This window comes from Dendropsophus ebraccatus, chromosome 15 (genome assembly GCF_027789765.1).
Source record: "Dendropsophus ebraccatus isolate aDenEbr1 chromosome 15, aDenEbr1.pat, whole genome shotgun sequence".
NCBI lineage: Eukaryota > Metazoa > Chordata > Amphibia > Anura > Hylidae > Dendropsophus > Dendropsophus ebraccatus.
In genome coordinates, this window is record NC_091468.1 from 37,847,795 (window position 1) to 37,866,780 (window position 18,986).

The following is an 18,986-nucleotide window of genomic DNA, read 5'->3' on the forward strand; positions in this document are numbered from 1 at the left end:
CATCCCCTCCTGGTATATCACCTTTCCCTGTATCCATCCCCTCCTTGGTTAAACTTGATGGACATGCAACTTTTTTCAACCATATAAACGAAGTAACTATGTAATGAGAAAGCACTGGAGGGCTCAAAATAGTCATGGGCTGGGAGTGAGCGTTCCTCTGCATCCTGCCATGTGTTTGTGAGAGAATAAAACTATTGAAAGACATTACACTTGGAGTGTCCCCTTATTGAGAGTGTGTGCACTAGAACACCCAACTCCAAGCTACTGCGACTTAAGCTTGAGTTATGGAAGTCCCAGCTGGCCTTCAGCATTGCAGTTGTATATTCCTATCTGCACCCTGCAATTGTGTTGGCTAAGCTTCCATTACAAGTAAATCCTATGGAATAATAATCATCTTAGATGAGAATGTTCACATGTCCCAACAACCAAATCCTTAAATAAATAACACTGCACAGGCTGAAATTAGGTACTAGGTTTATTGAAGATGAGTCCCACAAGCATGAAAGTGGAGTTAACGTGCAAATCTTTAGTCAGAAATACAGTACTTTGAAATCACACAACAAATGCTAAAACAACGGCGTCTTTGCAAAGACAAACACATGGAATATAATGCTTCACACAAAGCTAGCTCATCCTCTCCCACCAATGTGAGGCTATGCGGAGAGCATGGATATGACTCCCACATACTGGTGCACACTGCGGCACTGGAAAGTGTTTACTCTGTGTGGTCTGACGCCTAGGACTAAGCTTGAATGAGGGTTACTCCCTACTACATCGCTTCTATTACAGTACTTAGAACTCTGCCAGGGCTTTTCCCAGTGGCTTATGTCATAACAGTAGTCTATGGGCCATTCTACTGCTTAGAATACTCCATCCCATAACATATTGGGCTCCTCTCTGCTTTTATTGCCCAAAATATCTCCTAAAAACTAAGTCCCCATCTTGTTTCTCCAGCAATTCATAAGAAAGTTATACACTAAAATAGTAAAAAAAAAATGTGCTAAAACCGTAAAACAATGATACACTTGTAAGTGTCAAATGCAAGTGGAGAGGTGTAACATCTGTGCGTCCCTTTTGATCATACAGGGCAAATCGACTCGGTAAAATAATCCTGTGTGAATGGGTATTGTGGCGTACAGTGGTTTGATCATAGATGAACTTTGCTGCTTAGCACGAAGCACAGTGGCAAACACTGAGATGGTGACTGTGTTACCTAACCATATAGGTTGGGAATGGCTCCTCCTCTATAATATCCAGGCAAAGCCAATGCTTTGTGACACAGCACATATCTATTTATGTGGTCAGTTCTACAAAAAGTTAAAATAAATAAAAGGTTAAAATCATTCTGTTTCCCCCAAAGACAAGACTACGCTTTTATGGGAAGGCGATCACAACCGCTGAACAAACACTAACCCTGAGCCAACCAAACTACCAGCGGAAACAGTGAGCACATGCATCTCCCTGGAGCTATTCCCTGGGTATGTTGGGTGGAGGAATCTTCACAGCTGACGGTTCCACCCCCCAGATTTCAGTGGCGTATTCACTAATCGTCCTGTCGCTAGAAAACTTGCCGGAGCAAGCAATATTTTTGATGACTTTCTTGGTCCATTCCCTGAGATTCTGCAAAAGAGACATGAATGTCAGTATCTCGGGAACCATGGAACAGAATATGGCAAGTCGCTATAGCCAGTTCTTATGTCTTACCATGTATAATTGGTCCACTTTCTCTTGGCATTTAATATAGGCCTCAAAGTCTGCAAATACCTTGAACCTAAGAAAAGAAATACATGCTTAGGCATAGCATAGGGTCAATGATCAGTGCAGTAGTGCATTTGTGTGTACATGTATGAACTTTACTGAAATGACCTTTAGGGTATAAACCCACACACCGTATACGCAGCAGATTTGTTGGTACAGATTTGATGCTGTGTTCAGTTATTTAGATCTAATCTGCTGCGAGTTTGCTGCGAGTTTGCTGCGTATCGCAGCTGTAAATACGCTGCATATACGGTGTGTGGGTTTATACCCTTAGGGTAGCTTAACACACACCGTATCACAGCGGATTTTCTGCTGCGGATTCGCAGCAGATTTGATCTAAATAGGTGAAAACAGCATTAAATCTGCACCAACAGATCTGCTGCAGATCAGGTGTGTGTGAAGGCACCCTTAAATAGTAAAATTCTATATAGGCAGTGCACATCCTGGGTTCAGTTAATACCAGTAGAGATTATCGAACAGCGGGAATTTTCAGGTTCGTTCGAACTTGAACCATCAGCTTTTCATTCAAATCTGATGGTTCGAGTTCGAACGAACCTGAAAATTCCCGCTGTTCGATCATCTCTAAATACCAGTCCCGGCTATAATGCTGTCACTTCAGACTATTAAGCAGGCCACACATTTTCAATAACTGTTATCTCTTAAGGCAGGGGTAGAAAACTCTGACCTCTCCCAGAATAGGGTCAGAGAAAAAATCCAACAAGTTCAACCCTTCTCTCCACTGACATTAATTGCTGGTAGAGTCAGGAGACCAAAGTGTATATCAGAAAGTCAGCTGACCTCACAGCTTTAGTATAAGGGGTATGGACACATTTAGACTTACAAGAAAAGCTTGGATGTGGTACTATAAAATGGCTGTAAAATATAGCAATACACTTTCATCTAATTTGGACTTATATAGATAGCTGAGGCCTCTTCTTACCTGTCATGATACATCAGCATATTTACAACATCCTTAAACAAGTCTGGTTCTCTAGGTGAAAAGCGTCCATCTCTAATCTGATTGATCGCTTCCCGCAGCTCTGGAATTCTGTCATAGTAATCCTTAGCATTGTATCTAAACAAAAAAACAAGAAAAAAGAAAAGAAAAGAAAGAATTTATCAAGTAACAGGCAATCTAAGGAAATAGCCCTAAAACCTTCCGTCTTCAGGACTTAAGTCCTAATGGTCAGTGCTTGTGAAGGGCTGAGTGTGTTATATCCATTGTAACATATGTAACTAAAAGCCGAAAGAGTCACTGTCATAATATATATTTTTTGTTTTTTGCAGAAACCAATAGTCCAGGCGATTTTAAGAAACTTTGTAATTGGATTTATTAGGCAAATATGCCATTATCTGAATTTAAAAAGCCTTTTCCCAGCCCCCCCCCTCTCTCCTTTCTGTCATCCACTGCTCATTATCAGGAAATCTCAATCAGACGCGTCCTGTCTGTTCTATGAAGAGGGGAGTGCTATTCAGAGGTCAAAGGTAACATGAGAGGAGAGAGGACAGAGGGTAATGTAGCTTTTAATTAACTCATTGTTGTCCTTTTTTTTTCTCTTTTAGAGAACAATGAAGACAGGGGGGAGAGCTTCAACCTGCTTTTTCATGATAAAAATTCATTTTTCGGCTAATAAACCTAAATACAAAGTTTCTTAAAATCGCCTGTAGTATTGATTTCTGCAAAAAAAATATTTCACGACAGTAACTCTTTAAGCAATTATGCTGGAATACAAACCCTTTCTTATCCAGAGCTTCTACATCCTCCACCCTCATGCCAAAGATAAACAGGTTTTCTTCTCCTGCCTCCTCTGCCATCTCCACGTTGGCCCCATCCATTGTACCAATGGTAAGAGCTCCGTTCAGCATGAACTTCATATTCCCAGTACCAGAAGCCTCAGTGCCTGCTGTAGAGATCTGCTGAGACAGGTCGGCCGCAGGAATCACTACAAAAAAAAAAAAAAGATCACTGTTTAGTTTCTAGCATTACAGATCCACTAGAGCTTGTAAACAATGGTTCACAGGGCATAACTGCACTGCAAATAACCTTGATGCACTGCAAAAAAAAATTTTTGTGGATTTTGGTGCTGATTTTGATCCAGCTTTTTCTTTTAAAGCTCCAAATGAGGTCAATAGTCCGAAATCAATAAGAGTTCTCATGTGGAACTGCCCAGAAAACTGACATTTGACAAATAAATACAGTTTATTTCAACATCTCCCACTGAATCAATGGGAGATGTCCTCTTTAAGGTAAAACCATGCAGTTTTAGATGAGGAAACTGGCACCAATTTCACGAAAAACTAATTTGTTGCACGTGTGAATAAGTGCTTATTGTAACTATAAAATATAAAACCAATGTGCTTCAAGTGTACCTGACATGAAAAGAAAACCTTCTGACATGTCAGAGAGACGTGTCTAAAGTTTTGGTCAGTTGGGTCTGAGTGTTCAGACTATGACCGATCAGGAGAACAAGCCGGGAGAAGTCAGTGTGCTGCGCGTTCTCTCCCAACTATGTTGTGTGACCTGGACAACTGCATAATGAAAGTCTATGGGGCTGAACAGGTTGGAAAATGACACAGAGCTGGAGGTGAACGTGCTGCGCACAGACTTCTCTAGGCTCGCTATCCTGATCGGTTGCAGTCTGAGCAATCACAACCTGATCGGTCAAAACTTTAGACATGTCTCTCCGTCATGTCAGATTTTTTTTTTTTTATTCACGATAGTGCCCACTGAAAATAGTTTTTAAATAACAATAAAACCTACCCTTCTCTGCCAGAGAGACTCTGTAGTTCTCCAAATATATCACCTTTAGCCTGTCTCCAACCACTGGATCATTGTTCACAATGTCTGCAACAGATGTAATTAATTTGATGATCATTTTCGCCATATGGTAGCCAGGAGCTGCCTGTAGAATATAAAGAAGATCATTTGTAGACATATAACAAGTTTAGGAAAGAGAAGTCCTGAAAAGTCTTGAACATAAATGACCATTTACAATATGACAATTAAATTTTTTTTTTAAAAAGTGGAGGTAATGCTCATAGCAACCCAACAGGGCCATGCTTTCATCTTATGACTATGTTTACACACAGTAAAATAATACCAATTTACAGCTGTAATTTTGAGTAAAAATAAAATAACGTGAACAGGTATTTTGTAAATAATAAGCATGATCACTATTTGGACGGTCGCAATAAATTACAGTGGTTATTCTATAGGCTGCGTTCACACTACGTATATTTCAGTCAGTATATGTATATTTCAGTCAGTATTGCAACCAAAACCAGGAAAGGATTAAAAACACAGAAAGGCTCTGTTCACACAATGTTGAAATTGAGTGGATGGCCGTCATTTAATGGCAAATATTTGCTGTTATTTTAGAACAACGGCTGTTATATTGAAATAATGGCCGTTATTTACTGTTATATGGCGGCCATCCACTCAATTTCACCATTGTGTGAACAGAGCCTTTCTGTGTTTTTAATCCACTCCTGGTTTTGGTTGCTATATGAGGACCACAATACTGACTGAAATATACATAGTGTGAACGCAGCCATACTGTGTGTGCACTGCCAATTTCCCACTGACTTCAACAGAGAGCATTATTATAGTCAAAATGCAGCCGTATTTTACTCTTAAAATTACGGATGTATTTTTCTTTATTTTACAATTTGGGAACATAGCCTATAACTGAGAATACAATCTAAAACCCTCTCATTCTTTAAATCTCAAAAAAAATCTTATACACCAGCAACAGAAACAGCCAACAAAGAAGACAGTGAATTCTAGATTTATAGATGGGATTTATCATACTGTACCTTTCCCCCGATCATAACTGTCCTTGGCACGAATGTTTTGGATGGATCTTTTTTGATTCCTAGAAAATAGTCAGTGTGTTACGAAAAGCACACATTATAAAGTCTACAAACTGCTTTGGTGATGACACCTATGACTTATAGTTCTCTGTTGGGTAATCCTGGTCTTTAAACTAAATATTTTTCTGTCATATACCTCTGGGATTTATTCTGAATAGCTGCATCTGTGTCATTGTATACAAACCTTAATATTCATAGTTCACCATAACAATCTCATACAGTCATATATCATATTACATAATAATCATAGTTGCTTATAAGGATCCTGACAGCAGTCACTATAGACAGTATCCAGGGGTGACCTGTAGTTTACTCTGCCCACAAGGGTTGAAGCAGCTGTAATCTATAACCTACTGACATTTTTTAATATTTGGCTGTGGGCACTTTAAAGTGAATGTACCATTAGGTACATAGCATTTTTTTTTTTTAACGAGTCAATCCCGGCAGGGTTACATGAGCCAATGTAGGGTTCCCGGTGGCGTGTGACCACCTAGTTCATGTTTTCGGCGCTGTTCCTTCGCCATGCTCCAGCCCAGCCCTATGCACTGGGGGCAGGTCTGTCGCCCCCCCAGTGTGACCATATCCCCTCCCTCTTGTGACGCAGCTCCATTGATATGAAAAAATATGTCTTCAGACAACCACTTTAAGGCTGTGCACCATTTAGACGATGCTCACACACAGCAGATTTATTGCAGACATGGCTGCATAAAGGGACTTGCGTTAATCCATATACATGCTACAAAACCAACCACAGTTCACTTCAGGGGGTACTCTCATGTGGAGCACATCTATATCTACTTTTAGTTTATATTACCCTATGGCCATGTATAACTTCACTCTCTCAGCCCCATAAAGACAGTAATGTTAGCAAGAAGATGGGGCAGATGGAAGGGAGTATTACAAACCTACAGAAACAGATTGCACATGGGTTTTGTTTGTAGTTTGTGACGCATGACGCTTAAGAACTAAGAACTGGTGTGAACAGAACTTTACTGTTCCAAAAAAAAGATGCCCTCTTTATGCATGTAGGGGTTGCTCTTTTTTAAGCCCTCATGCAAATGAATGTATTTGGATTGGTATCTCACAGATTCCAAAACTAGCACCATTCGTACTTCTGTGCGCCATCAAGGCTGTATGCAAAAAGTTGCAAAAATGTGAAACTTTTTAGTCTTTTGCGCCCTATGCCACTAGCCTATGCCACTTCTAGAAAAAAGAGGATTTTTTACTCACCGTAAAATCTCTTTCTCGTAGTCTTCATTGGGGGACACAGATACCATGGGTATAGGCTGCTGCCACTAGGAGGCGCTGACACTAAGAGAAACAAAGGAAGTGACTCCTCCTGAGCAGGATATACCCGCCCACAGGCACTGAGCTAAACCAGTTTGTACAAGAGCAGTAGGAGAAGTCAAGAACAGGTAAAGTAGGAATAACACCAAAAACGGAGAAAACTACCATACCGAGGAAAAACCCCAAAAGAAAATGGGTGGGTGCTGTGTCCCCCAATGAAGACTACGAGAAAGAGATTTTACGGTGAGTAAAAAATCCTCTTTTCTCGTGCGTCTTATTGGGGGACACAGATACCATGGGACGTCCAAAAGCAGTCCATGGGGTGGGAAAGATAACCGCTAGACAAGAGCGCTTGGTGAGAAGGCACAGAATAGCACCAACACAACCATCAACTAGGAAGAGAGCAAGGGATGATGCTGAATGCATCAGAGAAAACCCCTACAGGTCCGCAGCAAAGGAAAAAATGTCTAGTCCCTGGAGCAACGTGCTGCACGGCAGACAGAGTGGGTTGTGTCCGTCCTGGAAGCCAGCAACATGATGTAACATCGAGTCCAACAGAACTAGTAGGCTAGATGTGGGGAAAAAAAGCAGACGCCCAGCCAAGTGGGTGACCACAGGCGGCAGGGACTTACTCTGAGGTAGAATAGAATAAAAGGCAAATACAACCATGACGGGAGAGACTGGAAAATGTTTCATGGCACATAGAGGTCTAAGGCGTCAAATAAAGGAGAGAGAGGACTGAGCGTCTCTCATAGAAGGTGCCACATGAGATGCAGGAGAAGCTGCGTCCTTGACTATGGAGCTGGGAAGAATGGCCAGGCTGGAAGCTCCATGGGCCTAGGAGTACAGTCTTCACTGAGAAGACAAAACTTGAGCACAAGAGAAGCCATGGCCTATGACATGAGTTATCCCATCTGAGAAACACATGTTAATAAGAAGAATCAAGCTGTCCAAGCATAATGCAGTCCAGGGAAGGAAGGAAAAACAAGATCAGAATCTTGAGTAAGTTGTCCTGGAAGGAGTACAGTAGTACCTGGTACCCCGCAGTGCCCGGCAGAAAAGAGGAGCAGAGGAAAGCCGGTAAGCCGGGGAAAAAACAACTCCATGGGCTGTTAGAGCCTTAGAAAGGAGGTTGATCATATAAAACACTCCGCTCCAAGGAAGCCTAGAGGTACTCGAGAGCCTGGAGTCCCAGAAGAAAACTGTCAAGGGAGGTCAAGGTAAGGCTGATGGGCATGGGAGTTGTCACAGGACAATGGGCACAACAGGTAATACATAGACTAGAGTCCATATGTAAACTAGATCCAGAAACCAACGCCTCAAAGGGTGAGCAGAGACGTTACTTGGTAAGAGCAGAACAGCAAATGTAAGTCCTGCCAGAATGGGCCAGTGAACAACCCTGTTTCCAAGGAGAGGAAACCCTTAAGGGATTAAGTTCTCAAGGAATCCACATGGGAGACAACATAAGGGAGGGGGATGGCCAGTCAACAACAAGACCAAGGACAAGGAATTCAAGCAGGAGTGCTCATAGAGGCCAGTGAGGGTCAGAAACCCACACCTGCCTGTCGGAAGAAGCTATTACGGAATAGCAGTCCTCAGGAGGATACTTATACTAAATATTCCATCCTCCTGGAGGAGGGAAGGGCTGCTTGAAGATTTTCTGAATGAGTGGTAAAAAACCAAACCCAGGATGGGGGGGTCATGCACAACAGTGCATTAAGCCAGGGAGAAGGAGTAATGGTGTAAGCGGGAGCACTGCAAAACCCTGAACTGAGAGCAATGCTTCATAGTCCATATGGCCAAGCAAGGACACCTGGAAAAGCTAGACCACGAAGAGACCATACACCTATGCTTAGGATGGTAGAGAAACAGTGCAGGCAGTAAACATGAAATCCTCACCCTGTGACACTGCAGCTGCCTAAGAGAGAAGACTAAATACTTGCCATGTTGGCCATAGGCAGATGCAGAAGGAGAAGTCCTAAAGTAGCACTGTGATAGACATGTAGGCAATTGATGTCCTACATACACCAGGGGTAGAAGAAACCCTTTACTGTTTTACCTGAGGAGCAGAGAGGCCTCACTTCATCCAGATCAAAGAGGGGACGGCCTAAGCAATTCAAGCCATACTACTGGGGAACAGCCAGCGAGACAAATGCCAGAACATGGTAGTTATGCCCAGACAAAGGACAGAAGAACTACCCTGACAGTACCAGGATGAAATAGTGACCGGATCTGTATGCTGCCGGCCACTCAGAGGACCAGAGTATGAGAGTCCAACAGTCCAGGGGCAGGTAAAGCGAGGGGTTCTGTACCTCGTGTAGTGGGACACGTAGCAGGATGCTTGGGCTTTAGAAAGGATACAGCCCAAGAGGAATACAACAAGGTTACGCTGCCTGAGAGCAGGTAATGAGACTTGTTAGTGGAAACATATAGAAGACAACATGGTGTAGTAACAAGTTACCCCATGATGATCCCCTGAAGTGACAGGCACAGATCATGGAAGTCCTACGAGGATGAAAGGTAATATACAGGGTAACACGAGCAGAGTAGCTGCAAGCAGTAAGTAACAGAAGACCAGCATTCAAGAGATACAAATACCTGGACTGGAAACAGGTAACGTGCCTGGTCAGACCTGTAAACAGAAGCCTACAGTGTGTGCTCTGGGAGCAGGGAAGAGAACAGGACTGTGTCCCAATGTAAATGAGGACTGGATACGAGAACTGCCCAGCATCACCAGGATAGTGAGCAAACCTGAAGGTTGTGTATTACATCGTGTAACAGAATACCACAATCTGTGCACACCGAACTACAGGTAATGTAGTTGGAGCCATATCATGCAGCAGAGGGGAGAGGTCTGAATAACCTTGTACCACCACCTGGGAGGGGGTAACATGTCCAGTTCTATGTCTGTGACATCATGTAGTAAAGGAATCTATGTCATGAAGATGAGAGGCAGGTCTGAAGCACCGCCCGCTAAGGGGTGATGTGAGTGACAGGACTGGAAGCTCTGAGTAACACCGGAACAACGACTGGCAATGGGTGATGAGTCTGGTCCCATAACCTGTCTAACAAACCATGTAGCAGACGGTTCTGTTGTGAGAGCACAGGAACACAGCATAGTAATAGGTAATGTGTCTGGTTCCATGTCCTGCTTGCGACATCATTTAGCAAAGGATTCTGCCTCAAGAACACAGTAGTCCCCTTAGGAACGGTAATGTGTCTGGTCTCATGTCCTGCTTGTGAAACCATGTAGCAGAGGGTTCTGCTCAGAGATAGTTTGTCAACGAGTAACGTGTCTGGTTCCATGTACATACCGTGACACTGTGTAGCAGAGGGTTCTGCTCAGGGCACAGATACACTGTCTGGAAACAGGTAACATGTCTGGTTCCGTGTACTTACCATGATACTGTGTAGCTGAGGGTTCTGCTCAGAGCACAGATACACTGTCTGGAAACAGGTAACGTGTCTGGTTCTGTGTACTTACCATGACACTGTGTAGCAGAGGGTTCTGCTCAGAGCACAGATACACTGTCTGGAAACAGGTAACGTGTCTGGTTCTGTGTACTTACCATGACACTGTGTAGCAGAGGGTTCTGCTCAGAGCACAGATACACTGTCTGGAAACAGGTAACGTGTCTGGTTCCGTGTACTTACCGTGACACTGTGTAGCAGAGGGTTCTGCTCAGAACACAGATACACTGTTTGGAAACAGGTAACATGTCTGGTTCCGTGTCCTGCTCGTGACACCGTGTAGCAGAGGGTTCTGCTCAGAGCACAGATACACCACCTGGATAGCGGGTAACGTGTCTGATTCCATGTACTTCTCGTGACACCATGTAGCAGAGGGTTCTCAGAGCACAGATACGCCACCTGATAGCGGGTAATGTGTCTGGTTCCATGAACATCTCGTGACACCATGTAGCAGAGAGTTCTCAGAGTACAGATACACCGCCTGGATAGCGGGTAACGTGTCTGGTTCCATGTACTTCTCGTGACACCATGTAGCAGAGGGTTCTGCTCAGAGCACAGATACACCGCCTGGATAGCGGGTAACGTGTCTGGTTCCATGAACTTCTCGTGACACCATGTAGCAGAGGATCTCACTGAGGGCACAGAAACACTGTATGGTGATGGGGAATATGTCTGTGCGTATGTGGTTGGAGGGGAACCAGAGTGTCTGTATATAAGTATTAATGTAATCTTATATATATAAAATCTGACACAGAGGTGTCAACCAGCACCAAAAATGCTGGATCTGCAGACCAAGGGTTGCTGGAACATTATATGGAACATTGGCCATAATAAAACATGATGCAAGCCATTCTCATATATGTAATGGTGTAATAACCACTTCCACCAGTAGGTGGCAGGAGAGATGCATCAAGTGTCCCAAGCTGCTGGAATAGAAGGGTAGTGTGTGTGGTAGCTCCATCAGGAGACCGCACACACACACATGGCAGGGGGAGGGGGAAGCAGCATCCCTCAGTGCAGGCTCTGGAGAGAGCCAAAAGGGTGAATGCCACGGTCCGCGCTGCACCCGAAAAGGGGCGGGGCCTACCGGGAGGGGGCGGAGCATCTTACTGTGAAGGCTCCACGGAGAGCCACAGGTAAGATTAAGGTGGGATGCTGAGGCCCACCCGACTCCCGAAGGGGGCGGGGCCTGCCGGGAGGGGGCGGAGCATTCCAGTGCAGGCTCCACAGTTAAGAAAAAAGGCGCAATTCTCCGGGCCGCGCGGCACCCGGAAGGGGCGGGGCTTACCTGAGAAGGCGGGGCATCCCCAGAGCAGGCTCCAGTGAGAGCCAAACATAATGAGAAGTAATGAAGAGGGCCGCGCAGCGCCCGAAAAGGGGCGGGGCATATCAGGAGGGGGCGGAGGTAGCCCTGTGTGTACTCTGGAGAGCCACAATATAGGGAAAAAAGGGCAGGATGCCGCGGCACCCGGTAAGGGGCGGGGCTTAGGGAAAAGGGGCGGAGCATCCTTTAGTATGGTCTCTAGAGCCACATGAAAAGGAAAAGTGCGGGAAGCTGCGGCCTGCGCAGCACCCAGTCAGGGGAGGAACATCCCTCACAGTGGCACCCAGAGAGAGAGACACTAATAAAAATAAAATGGTGGAGAGGGCTGGCCTGCTACCGACTGAGGGGAGAGGAGTATCTGCCTGGGGAGGGCTGCAAGTGACTGGAGAGGGAGAGCTGCCTATGTGGAGTAAAATGGCGGCCTGGGAGGGAGGGCAGGGGGAATATACTCACCTATATAGGAGCACATACTCACCATTGTCGTCTTCAGCCGGTGGGTGCCTCACCTTAACGCGCCAAGCTTTGGGGGGCGAGGCGGGAAGGGGCTGTGCGGATACAGAGTCCGCAGAAAGGCGACCAGATAGTCAGACTGATCTGGGGCCCTGGTGTCACGTTGCCGGCCGGTGGCGACCGAGGGGTCACAGCCCATTTACATTTATGGTCTGTTCCCTGGTCGCATAGTGGGGGGATCAGGGTGAGTTTTAGATAACCCACCGTGCCCAAGAATCCATAGGACCTAGAAGGAAAAAGAAAAACCAACTAACTAAACATAAAGGAAGAAACTGGTCTGGAGAACCCAGACCTGTGTCTGCCTCCTACTGACACTAAGCTAAACTGGTTTAGCTCAGTGCCTGTGGGCGGGTATATCCTGCTCAGGAGGAGTCACTTCCTTTGTTTCTCTTAGTGTCAGCGCCTCCTAGTGGCAGCAGCCTATACCCATGGTATCTGTGTCCCCCAATAAGACGCACGAGAAAAATAGATTGTACTTACTGTTGTACAGAGTGATGACGTGTAAGCAATTCAGAATCTGCCTTTTGTATTCGTGAATTCTCTTGACTTGGACATCAAACAAGGATGAAGGGTTAATCTTCACTTTGTATTCATTTTCTAGGTAGGCCGAGAACTTCAGCTTGTTTTCCTGGCAATTAGAAAAATAACAGCGCACTTACTGGAAGACCCTTAACGAAGAATATGGATCAAAGAGGCATAGATACACATGATGAGGGAATAGTTCTACCACTGTACAAAGTCTAGCCACTACTCAGACCACACATTCAATACTGCGAACAGTTTTGGGTGCCAGTGCACCAGGGAGACATAATGTAGCTTGAGCCGATCCATGGATGGAAAACCTAAATAATCAATGGTATGGGCAGACTACAGTACTACAGTTATTAAAGTTAGGGTTATTCAGTTTAGAGAAAAGATGCCTCAACACAATACCTAAGCAGGGCTATATCTTCTATTATGGTGTGTGTATTTATCAGTTGTGAACTTCATACATTAAGACTTGTTCACATGTCAAATAATAGATCCTGTCCTAATTTTGTCCAGAAAGCCTACGGAAGCATCCAGAATTCCGGATAGCTCTAGATGCACATCTGGAAATTGCCTGGAATAACGGATACATTGCTAGGCACCCTGGGCTGGCATCAGCAAGTACCCCTGAGGCTATGTCTGGCCCTATAACTGTATGCAGATCGCATGTATGCGGATACAAGTAAATGCGGCGCTGTGTTTGACAGGAAGAGGAGCCACTGCCTCTAAGCCCTATCAATCACTTTGTGGCTAGAGACAGCATTATATCTACAGCCACAAGAGGCCACCCTCTCCGCTAGCACTTGACACAGGAGCAGAGGAGAAGGAAGTGAGGAAGAGAAGCTCAGGTGCATCACATGCAGCAAGTTTGTCTTTTTATTATAATTTTTTTCTCTTCAGTTTTTACAGTCAGGAAATACTGATTGTTTCTTAAAGCCTCCTGAAAGTATTTCCTGACCATAAAAACTGACAAGGACGTATGAATGAGGCCTTACACTAAACTTATGTAGTGATGGATGGTGTATGTTTAAGTCTTTATGAAGGCCACTGTACTTTCATGGAGCTGCTTACTCAGGTGGCATAGGAAAAGAAAAACTCTACAATGACAAGGTAGAATAAAGGCCCTATTACACGGGACGATTATCGTGCGAAAAATCGTTATATCGTTCAAATTTAAATGATAATCGTTCTGTGTAATTGCAGGCAACAATCGAAAAATCGTTCGTATGTTGTTGATAGTTGATTTAGATCTGAACCTAAAATTATCGTTAATTGTTCGCTAATCGTTCGCTGCAATTCCACTTTGTTCCCTCAACTTCCGCATCTTTTCACTAATCATTCAGTGTAATAGCACATTGCCCATTATTTTCCTGAGATCAGAAGGAATAAACGATCATAGTAACGATCGCAATAACGATCGTATCCAACGTCCATCGTTCTGTGTAATATGGTGAATGATTTTCGTTCATCATTAGTCGTCAAAAATTGTTCCGTGTAATAGGACCCTGAGGGCCCTATTCCACAGAGCGATAATAGGCCGAATCGGCCCGATTTGGCCGATTATCGCTCCATGGACTACAGACAACGATCAGCCGATGATCGTTGTCATCGGCTGATCGTTGATATAGGTCCAGACCTATATTTGTCGGGCGCCGACCGCGTACCGCTACGGCGACTGACGATATACATTACCTATTTATGGTGCAGGGCTCCTCTTCTCCTGCTTTTTCCCGGGTCCCGCACGCTCCTCCAGCGTCAGGGCGGCCTGTGTCAGCTGGCAGGCCGCTCAGCCAATCACAGGCCGCAGCAGTCCCGGCCAGTGATTGGCTGAGCGGCTTGTCAGCTGACACAGGCCGCCCTGAAGCTGGAGGAGCACGTGGGACCCGGGAGAAGCAGGAGAAGAGGAGCCCTGCACCATGAATAGGTAATGTATACTAGTTAAGCAAGAGCTGCAAGGACATCGGTAACAATGTCCTTGCAGCCCTTGTTTAACGATAATCTGGCCCGTGGAATAGGCCCAGTAAACGAGCGCCCATCTGCGGCCCCATCGGCCCGTGGAATACCACTCTAAGTTTCAAAGTCCCAAGTAACACCCAGAGTATTACATGTGCAATATGTACTATAACCCTGCATTATAATGAACAGCATATACAGAAACATGGATCACTTAGCTCTTACTGTATCTCCCATGTACTATAATGCAGAGTGATTGAATATTGCAGCTCTTTCTCTGCTACAGCATAAAAACGGTATGTGCAGCCCTACAATAATAATGTGTATATTTTTTATGTTGTAAGACAACCAATCCCACAGGCCCAGCACACTAACCTGCTTGACTTTGGCTATGTCATGCACGAAACTCTCGTCATCTACGAAATCCAACAATTTCCTCAGCTGGCTCAAGTCAGTCACAAAATCTTCACCGATTTTCTTCATGGGGAAAAAAAATAATCACAAATAATTATAATTAAATGCACTATACACATAACATTACTATTATATGTAGAAACAAGCCACAAAAATATATTTTAAATAAGTTTCCATTTTAATAATTCCTAGCAGGAGTGTCAAACTTGCAGAAGGATAAAAAAAACTATAATTCCCATCATGCCTGGAGAGCCAAAGCTTTAGCTGTCCAGACATGATGGGTATTGTAGTTTTGCTACAGCTGGAGGGACGCAGTTTGAGACAGCAGATTTATAGTATAGTTACAGTCCCACTCCCACTCCTGGGACCCTAACCAACCATAAAGACCCCTATTTGATTTTTTTTTTTTACACACCAATAGGCTTGATAACATAACATAACATAGCATACATAAACGTAAAATGCAACAGACTAAAAAAGGTTTGCAAAAAAAAAAAAAAAAAGACCATAGTTAAATTCACACCACTAGGGGGCAGTATCATGGCAAATTACCTCAGCAATGATGTCTGCCAAGCCAGGGTTGCAAAGCATAAGCCATCTCCTTGGAGTGATGCCATTTGTCTTGTTCTGAAATTTATGTTGTTCAATTTCATAGAAGTCCTTGAAGCTATAACATAAAAAAACACATATTAGAACGTAATAGCTGTTGTGGCACGTTAGTAAAGGAGCTGGGTTAAAGGGGTTATTGCTGGCTGGCAGACGGAGATCCAAAGGATGGAGGTTCCTGGTCACCCAGAAGACAAGCTCAGTAATCACTCCATTTACTGGCCATGGGACTCCAAAACACAGGTAAGCACTGTAATCTGTGAGGCCTATACAAAGTCCTGAGTAAAGATTAGCCCATTCACAGTAGATGACTATGCCCCCCCCCCACACACACACACACACGTACAATGATCTGAGCATAGGTCACACAGCATGCCTAAAACACTCTCCTATGAAAGATAATGAATTATGTTTCAGTATATGTTGTTCAGTAGTAAAATGTATATGTGATACTGTACATTACCTTAAAAGTAGAGTTTATGTACAGGTGAATATAGATTATTGATCTCTGGCATGAGCCGTATCTCACAGGAAATGTTAATTATCCAAATATAGAGTAAGCATTAGCTATATAGAGGTATATGGTATATTTATACAAAAACGAGTTGGCACTCTTTATAATAGTATAAAATTGAAGCGTCAGACAATGTTATCAATAAAGGTCCATGCACTGAGACCACCACAATCAGCACTCAATGACCTCTACAGATAACACGTCCCAGGTTACTCACACTCTAATCCTTTCAATAATGGTAGAGTCTATTTTCTCCCAAGTACTTACACTGAGTGCTTCACTATATCCGAGTGGATCCTAGCCACACCATTGACAGCATGGGATCCGATCACACATAAATGTGCCATGTTTATCCTCTTACAGTCGCCTTCTTCTATGACAGACATCCTACGAAGACGATCCATATCCCCAGGATACAACGCTGCCACTTCCTGCAAATGTGTGGGCAGAAACACAATTTTATAGACAACTTTTATAGTTGAGGACAATGGTATTACTACAGATGAGCGCACGCTTGAGTTCGTCCGAACCTAGAAGTCTCTGCATTTGAATAGCAGTGGGAGAAGTTGGAAGCAGCCCCAATGCTGCCTTGAAAACACGAATACAGACTATGGCCATAGGTTGTATCCATGTTTTTCAGGCCTGTCTAGGGCTGCATCCAACTTCTTCAGCCACCCGTAATCAAACATAAGACATAAAGAAATTCAGGGTTCTGTATTCCAGTAAAGCTCGTCTCCTTGTCTGAACAAGTTATAAAACAGCTTGTCCCTTTTAATAAAAAACTTCCCGCTAGGGTTGTCCTGTGAACAACTATATGTGTTTAATCTCCCTGCTGTGCCTACATAGTGAAGATTACATAGTGGACAAAACCTTCAAGATGTTAGATGAACACTCAATATGTTCTAAAATATATATATATTATATACCTGAGGGAGTACGTATCAGGGTGGTTTGGTGCTCTCCCCACTAGGAGGCACCCCTTGGCAATGGGCTTCCTTCTCTGGAGAGAGGGATATCTGGCTATTCCCGTGTTTTGAGACTCGTAACTGAAGCTCCACGGACCCCTTTTTTGCATATTCAAATTTTGTATGGGACAATCAATGGAGACTCGTAAATGAGTACTCCATTGGAATTTTTCACTGTTCTCCCTGAGTTCAGTGATTGTTGTGTTTTGTTGGTCTATTTATCATTGCCCCAGTAGCCAGAATCCTGCTCCACACTGACGAGGGGCAAATACCCCGAAACTGCAGTCTGTGGATGGATGCCTAGTCTTGGTTACCCTTGTCTTATGTCGTTATACTCGCCACAGAGTTAGACTTTGACTCACAGGGGCCACCCTGGTGTTTCCCTATTTGGGTCCTAAAGCTCGCAACAGAGTGAGGACCTGAGGGACTACGTATCAGGGTGGTTTGGTGCTCTCCCCACTAAGAGGCACCCCTTGGCAATGGGCTTCCTTCTCTGGAGAGAGGGATATCTGGCTATTCCCGTGTTTTGAGACTCGTAACTGAGGCTCCACGGACCCCTTTTTTGCATATATATATATATATATATATATATATATATATATATATATATATATATAGCAAGCTGACTGCTCACTGGTATTTCTACGTTTTATCATCAATTATGAATATTCCCACCTGCTCTATAACAATGGGGGAATCAGAAATTCTTGGCTTTGACTCGAACCTTCTACAAATGCCCCTGAACACACGTAACAGGGGAACACACGTAACACGTAAACACTGAACACATAATCCCTTACATCCAGGTGTTTCTGGTTGATTGCATAGATAATCTCAAGGTGTCGGGGCAGCAGCTTCTCAAACAGGTGAACCGGCCAGCGCTCCAGAGCCTCGGGCAGCACGGTGTGGTTGGTATACGCACAAGTCCTCTTTGTTACGTCCCAGGCCTGGGGGAAGGAGCACATATCATCAGCACACTAATTACACTGGAGACGTTGACGTTGAATTTCAACCCATTTCCTTGGTTCTACTAAGAGATAAATTGCCACTAGAGTTGTCAGGCAGCAGCTTATCCTAATCTCCTATTGAGAGTACACGCACACTAAGCTGAGCCAAGTGTGCATATGTATGGAGGGGTCAGGAAAATAGCTGTTGGCTGAACAAACGATCCGCTAACAAACAATGACAAAGAACCTTACAGTGTAGCTATCATTCAAAGAAACTTCTGACAAGTCGTAGTGATATCTCAGAAGTTCGTATCGGTCGGGGTCTGGGTGCTGAGACTTCCACCAATTACTAGAATGATGGAGCAGACACACTCAGCAGAGGGCGCTCTGCCACTCCACTTTTAAATACTAGTGGTCTGTGTTATAACTGAAGCCTATGAAACTTACAGTAAACAGAATTACTGAAAGTTTCATAGGCTTCCATTATAACATACACTGCTAAAATTAGCAGTTTAGGATGGAGAAGAAAAGGCAAAGCATGTGCTGCTGAGCTTGTCTGCTCCTTCAATCTAGTGATCGGCAGGGGTCTCAGCCCCTGGACCCCCGCTGATACAAACCTCTGATAAGTCGTTATGAAATCTCAGGACTTTGTTTAAATGATAAGTTCACTTTAAGAATATATACACATTTACTACTAATCTGTGGATACCAGAGTAGGATTCTGCTGTAGTCTCACCTTGTCCCATTCCATGCCCTCCACATCTACTAAGATCCTCATAAGCTCAGGAATGGCCAGTGCAGGATGGGTATCATTCAGCTGTATAGCAACCTATGAA

The 18,986-nt window shown here is 44.1% G+C and overlaps 1 protein-coding gene across 2 annotated transcripts in view; it reads right to left on the reverse strand.

The window, feature by feature from the left end:
* Positions 1–457: 457 nt before the first annotated feature.
* Positions 458–18,986, reverse strand: part of PYGB (glycogen phosphorylase B) — a 63,778-nt gene continuing 45,249 nt past the window's right edge. For both annotated transcript variants that reach the window (XM_069955473.1, XM_069955472.1), the window contains exons 9-20: positions 18,887–18,979; positions 18,004–18,150; positions 16,506–16,669; positions 15,671–15,785; positions 15,080–15,181; positions 12,704–12,851; positions 5,575–5,633; positions 4,520–4,661; positions 3,494–3,701; positions 2,699–2,833; positions 1,705–1,771; positions 458–1,620 (exon numbers count right to left, since the gene is read on the reverse strand). In XM_069955473.1, the coding sequence (XP_069811574.1) occupies positions 1,468–1,620; positions 1,705–1,771; positions 2,699–2,833; positions 3,494–3,701; positions 4,520–4,661; positions 5,575–5,633; positions 12,704–12,851; positions 15,080–15,181; positions 15,671–15,785; positions 16,506–16,669; positions 18,004–18,150; positions 18,887–18,979 (1,533 nt within the window). In that variant the 3' untranslated portion in view covers positions 458–1,467. The remainder of the gene's footprint in view (positions 1,621–1,704; positions 1,772–2,698; positions 2,834–3,493; positions 3,702–4,519; positions 4,662–5,574; positions 5,634–12,703; positions 12,852–15,079; positions 15,182–15,670; positions 15,786–16,505; positions 16,670–18,003; positions 18,151–18,886; positions 18,980–18,986) is intronic.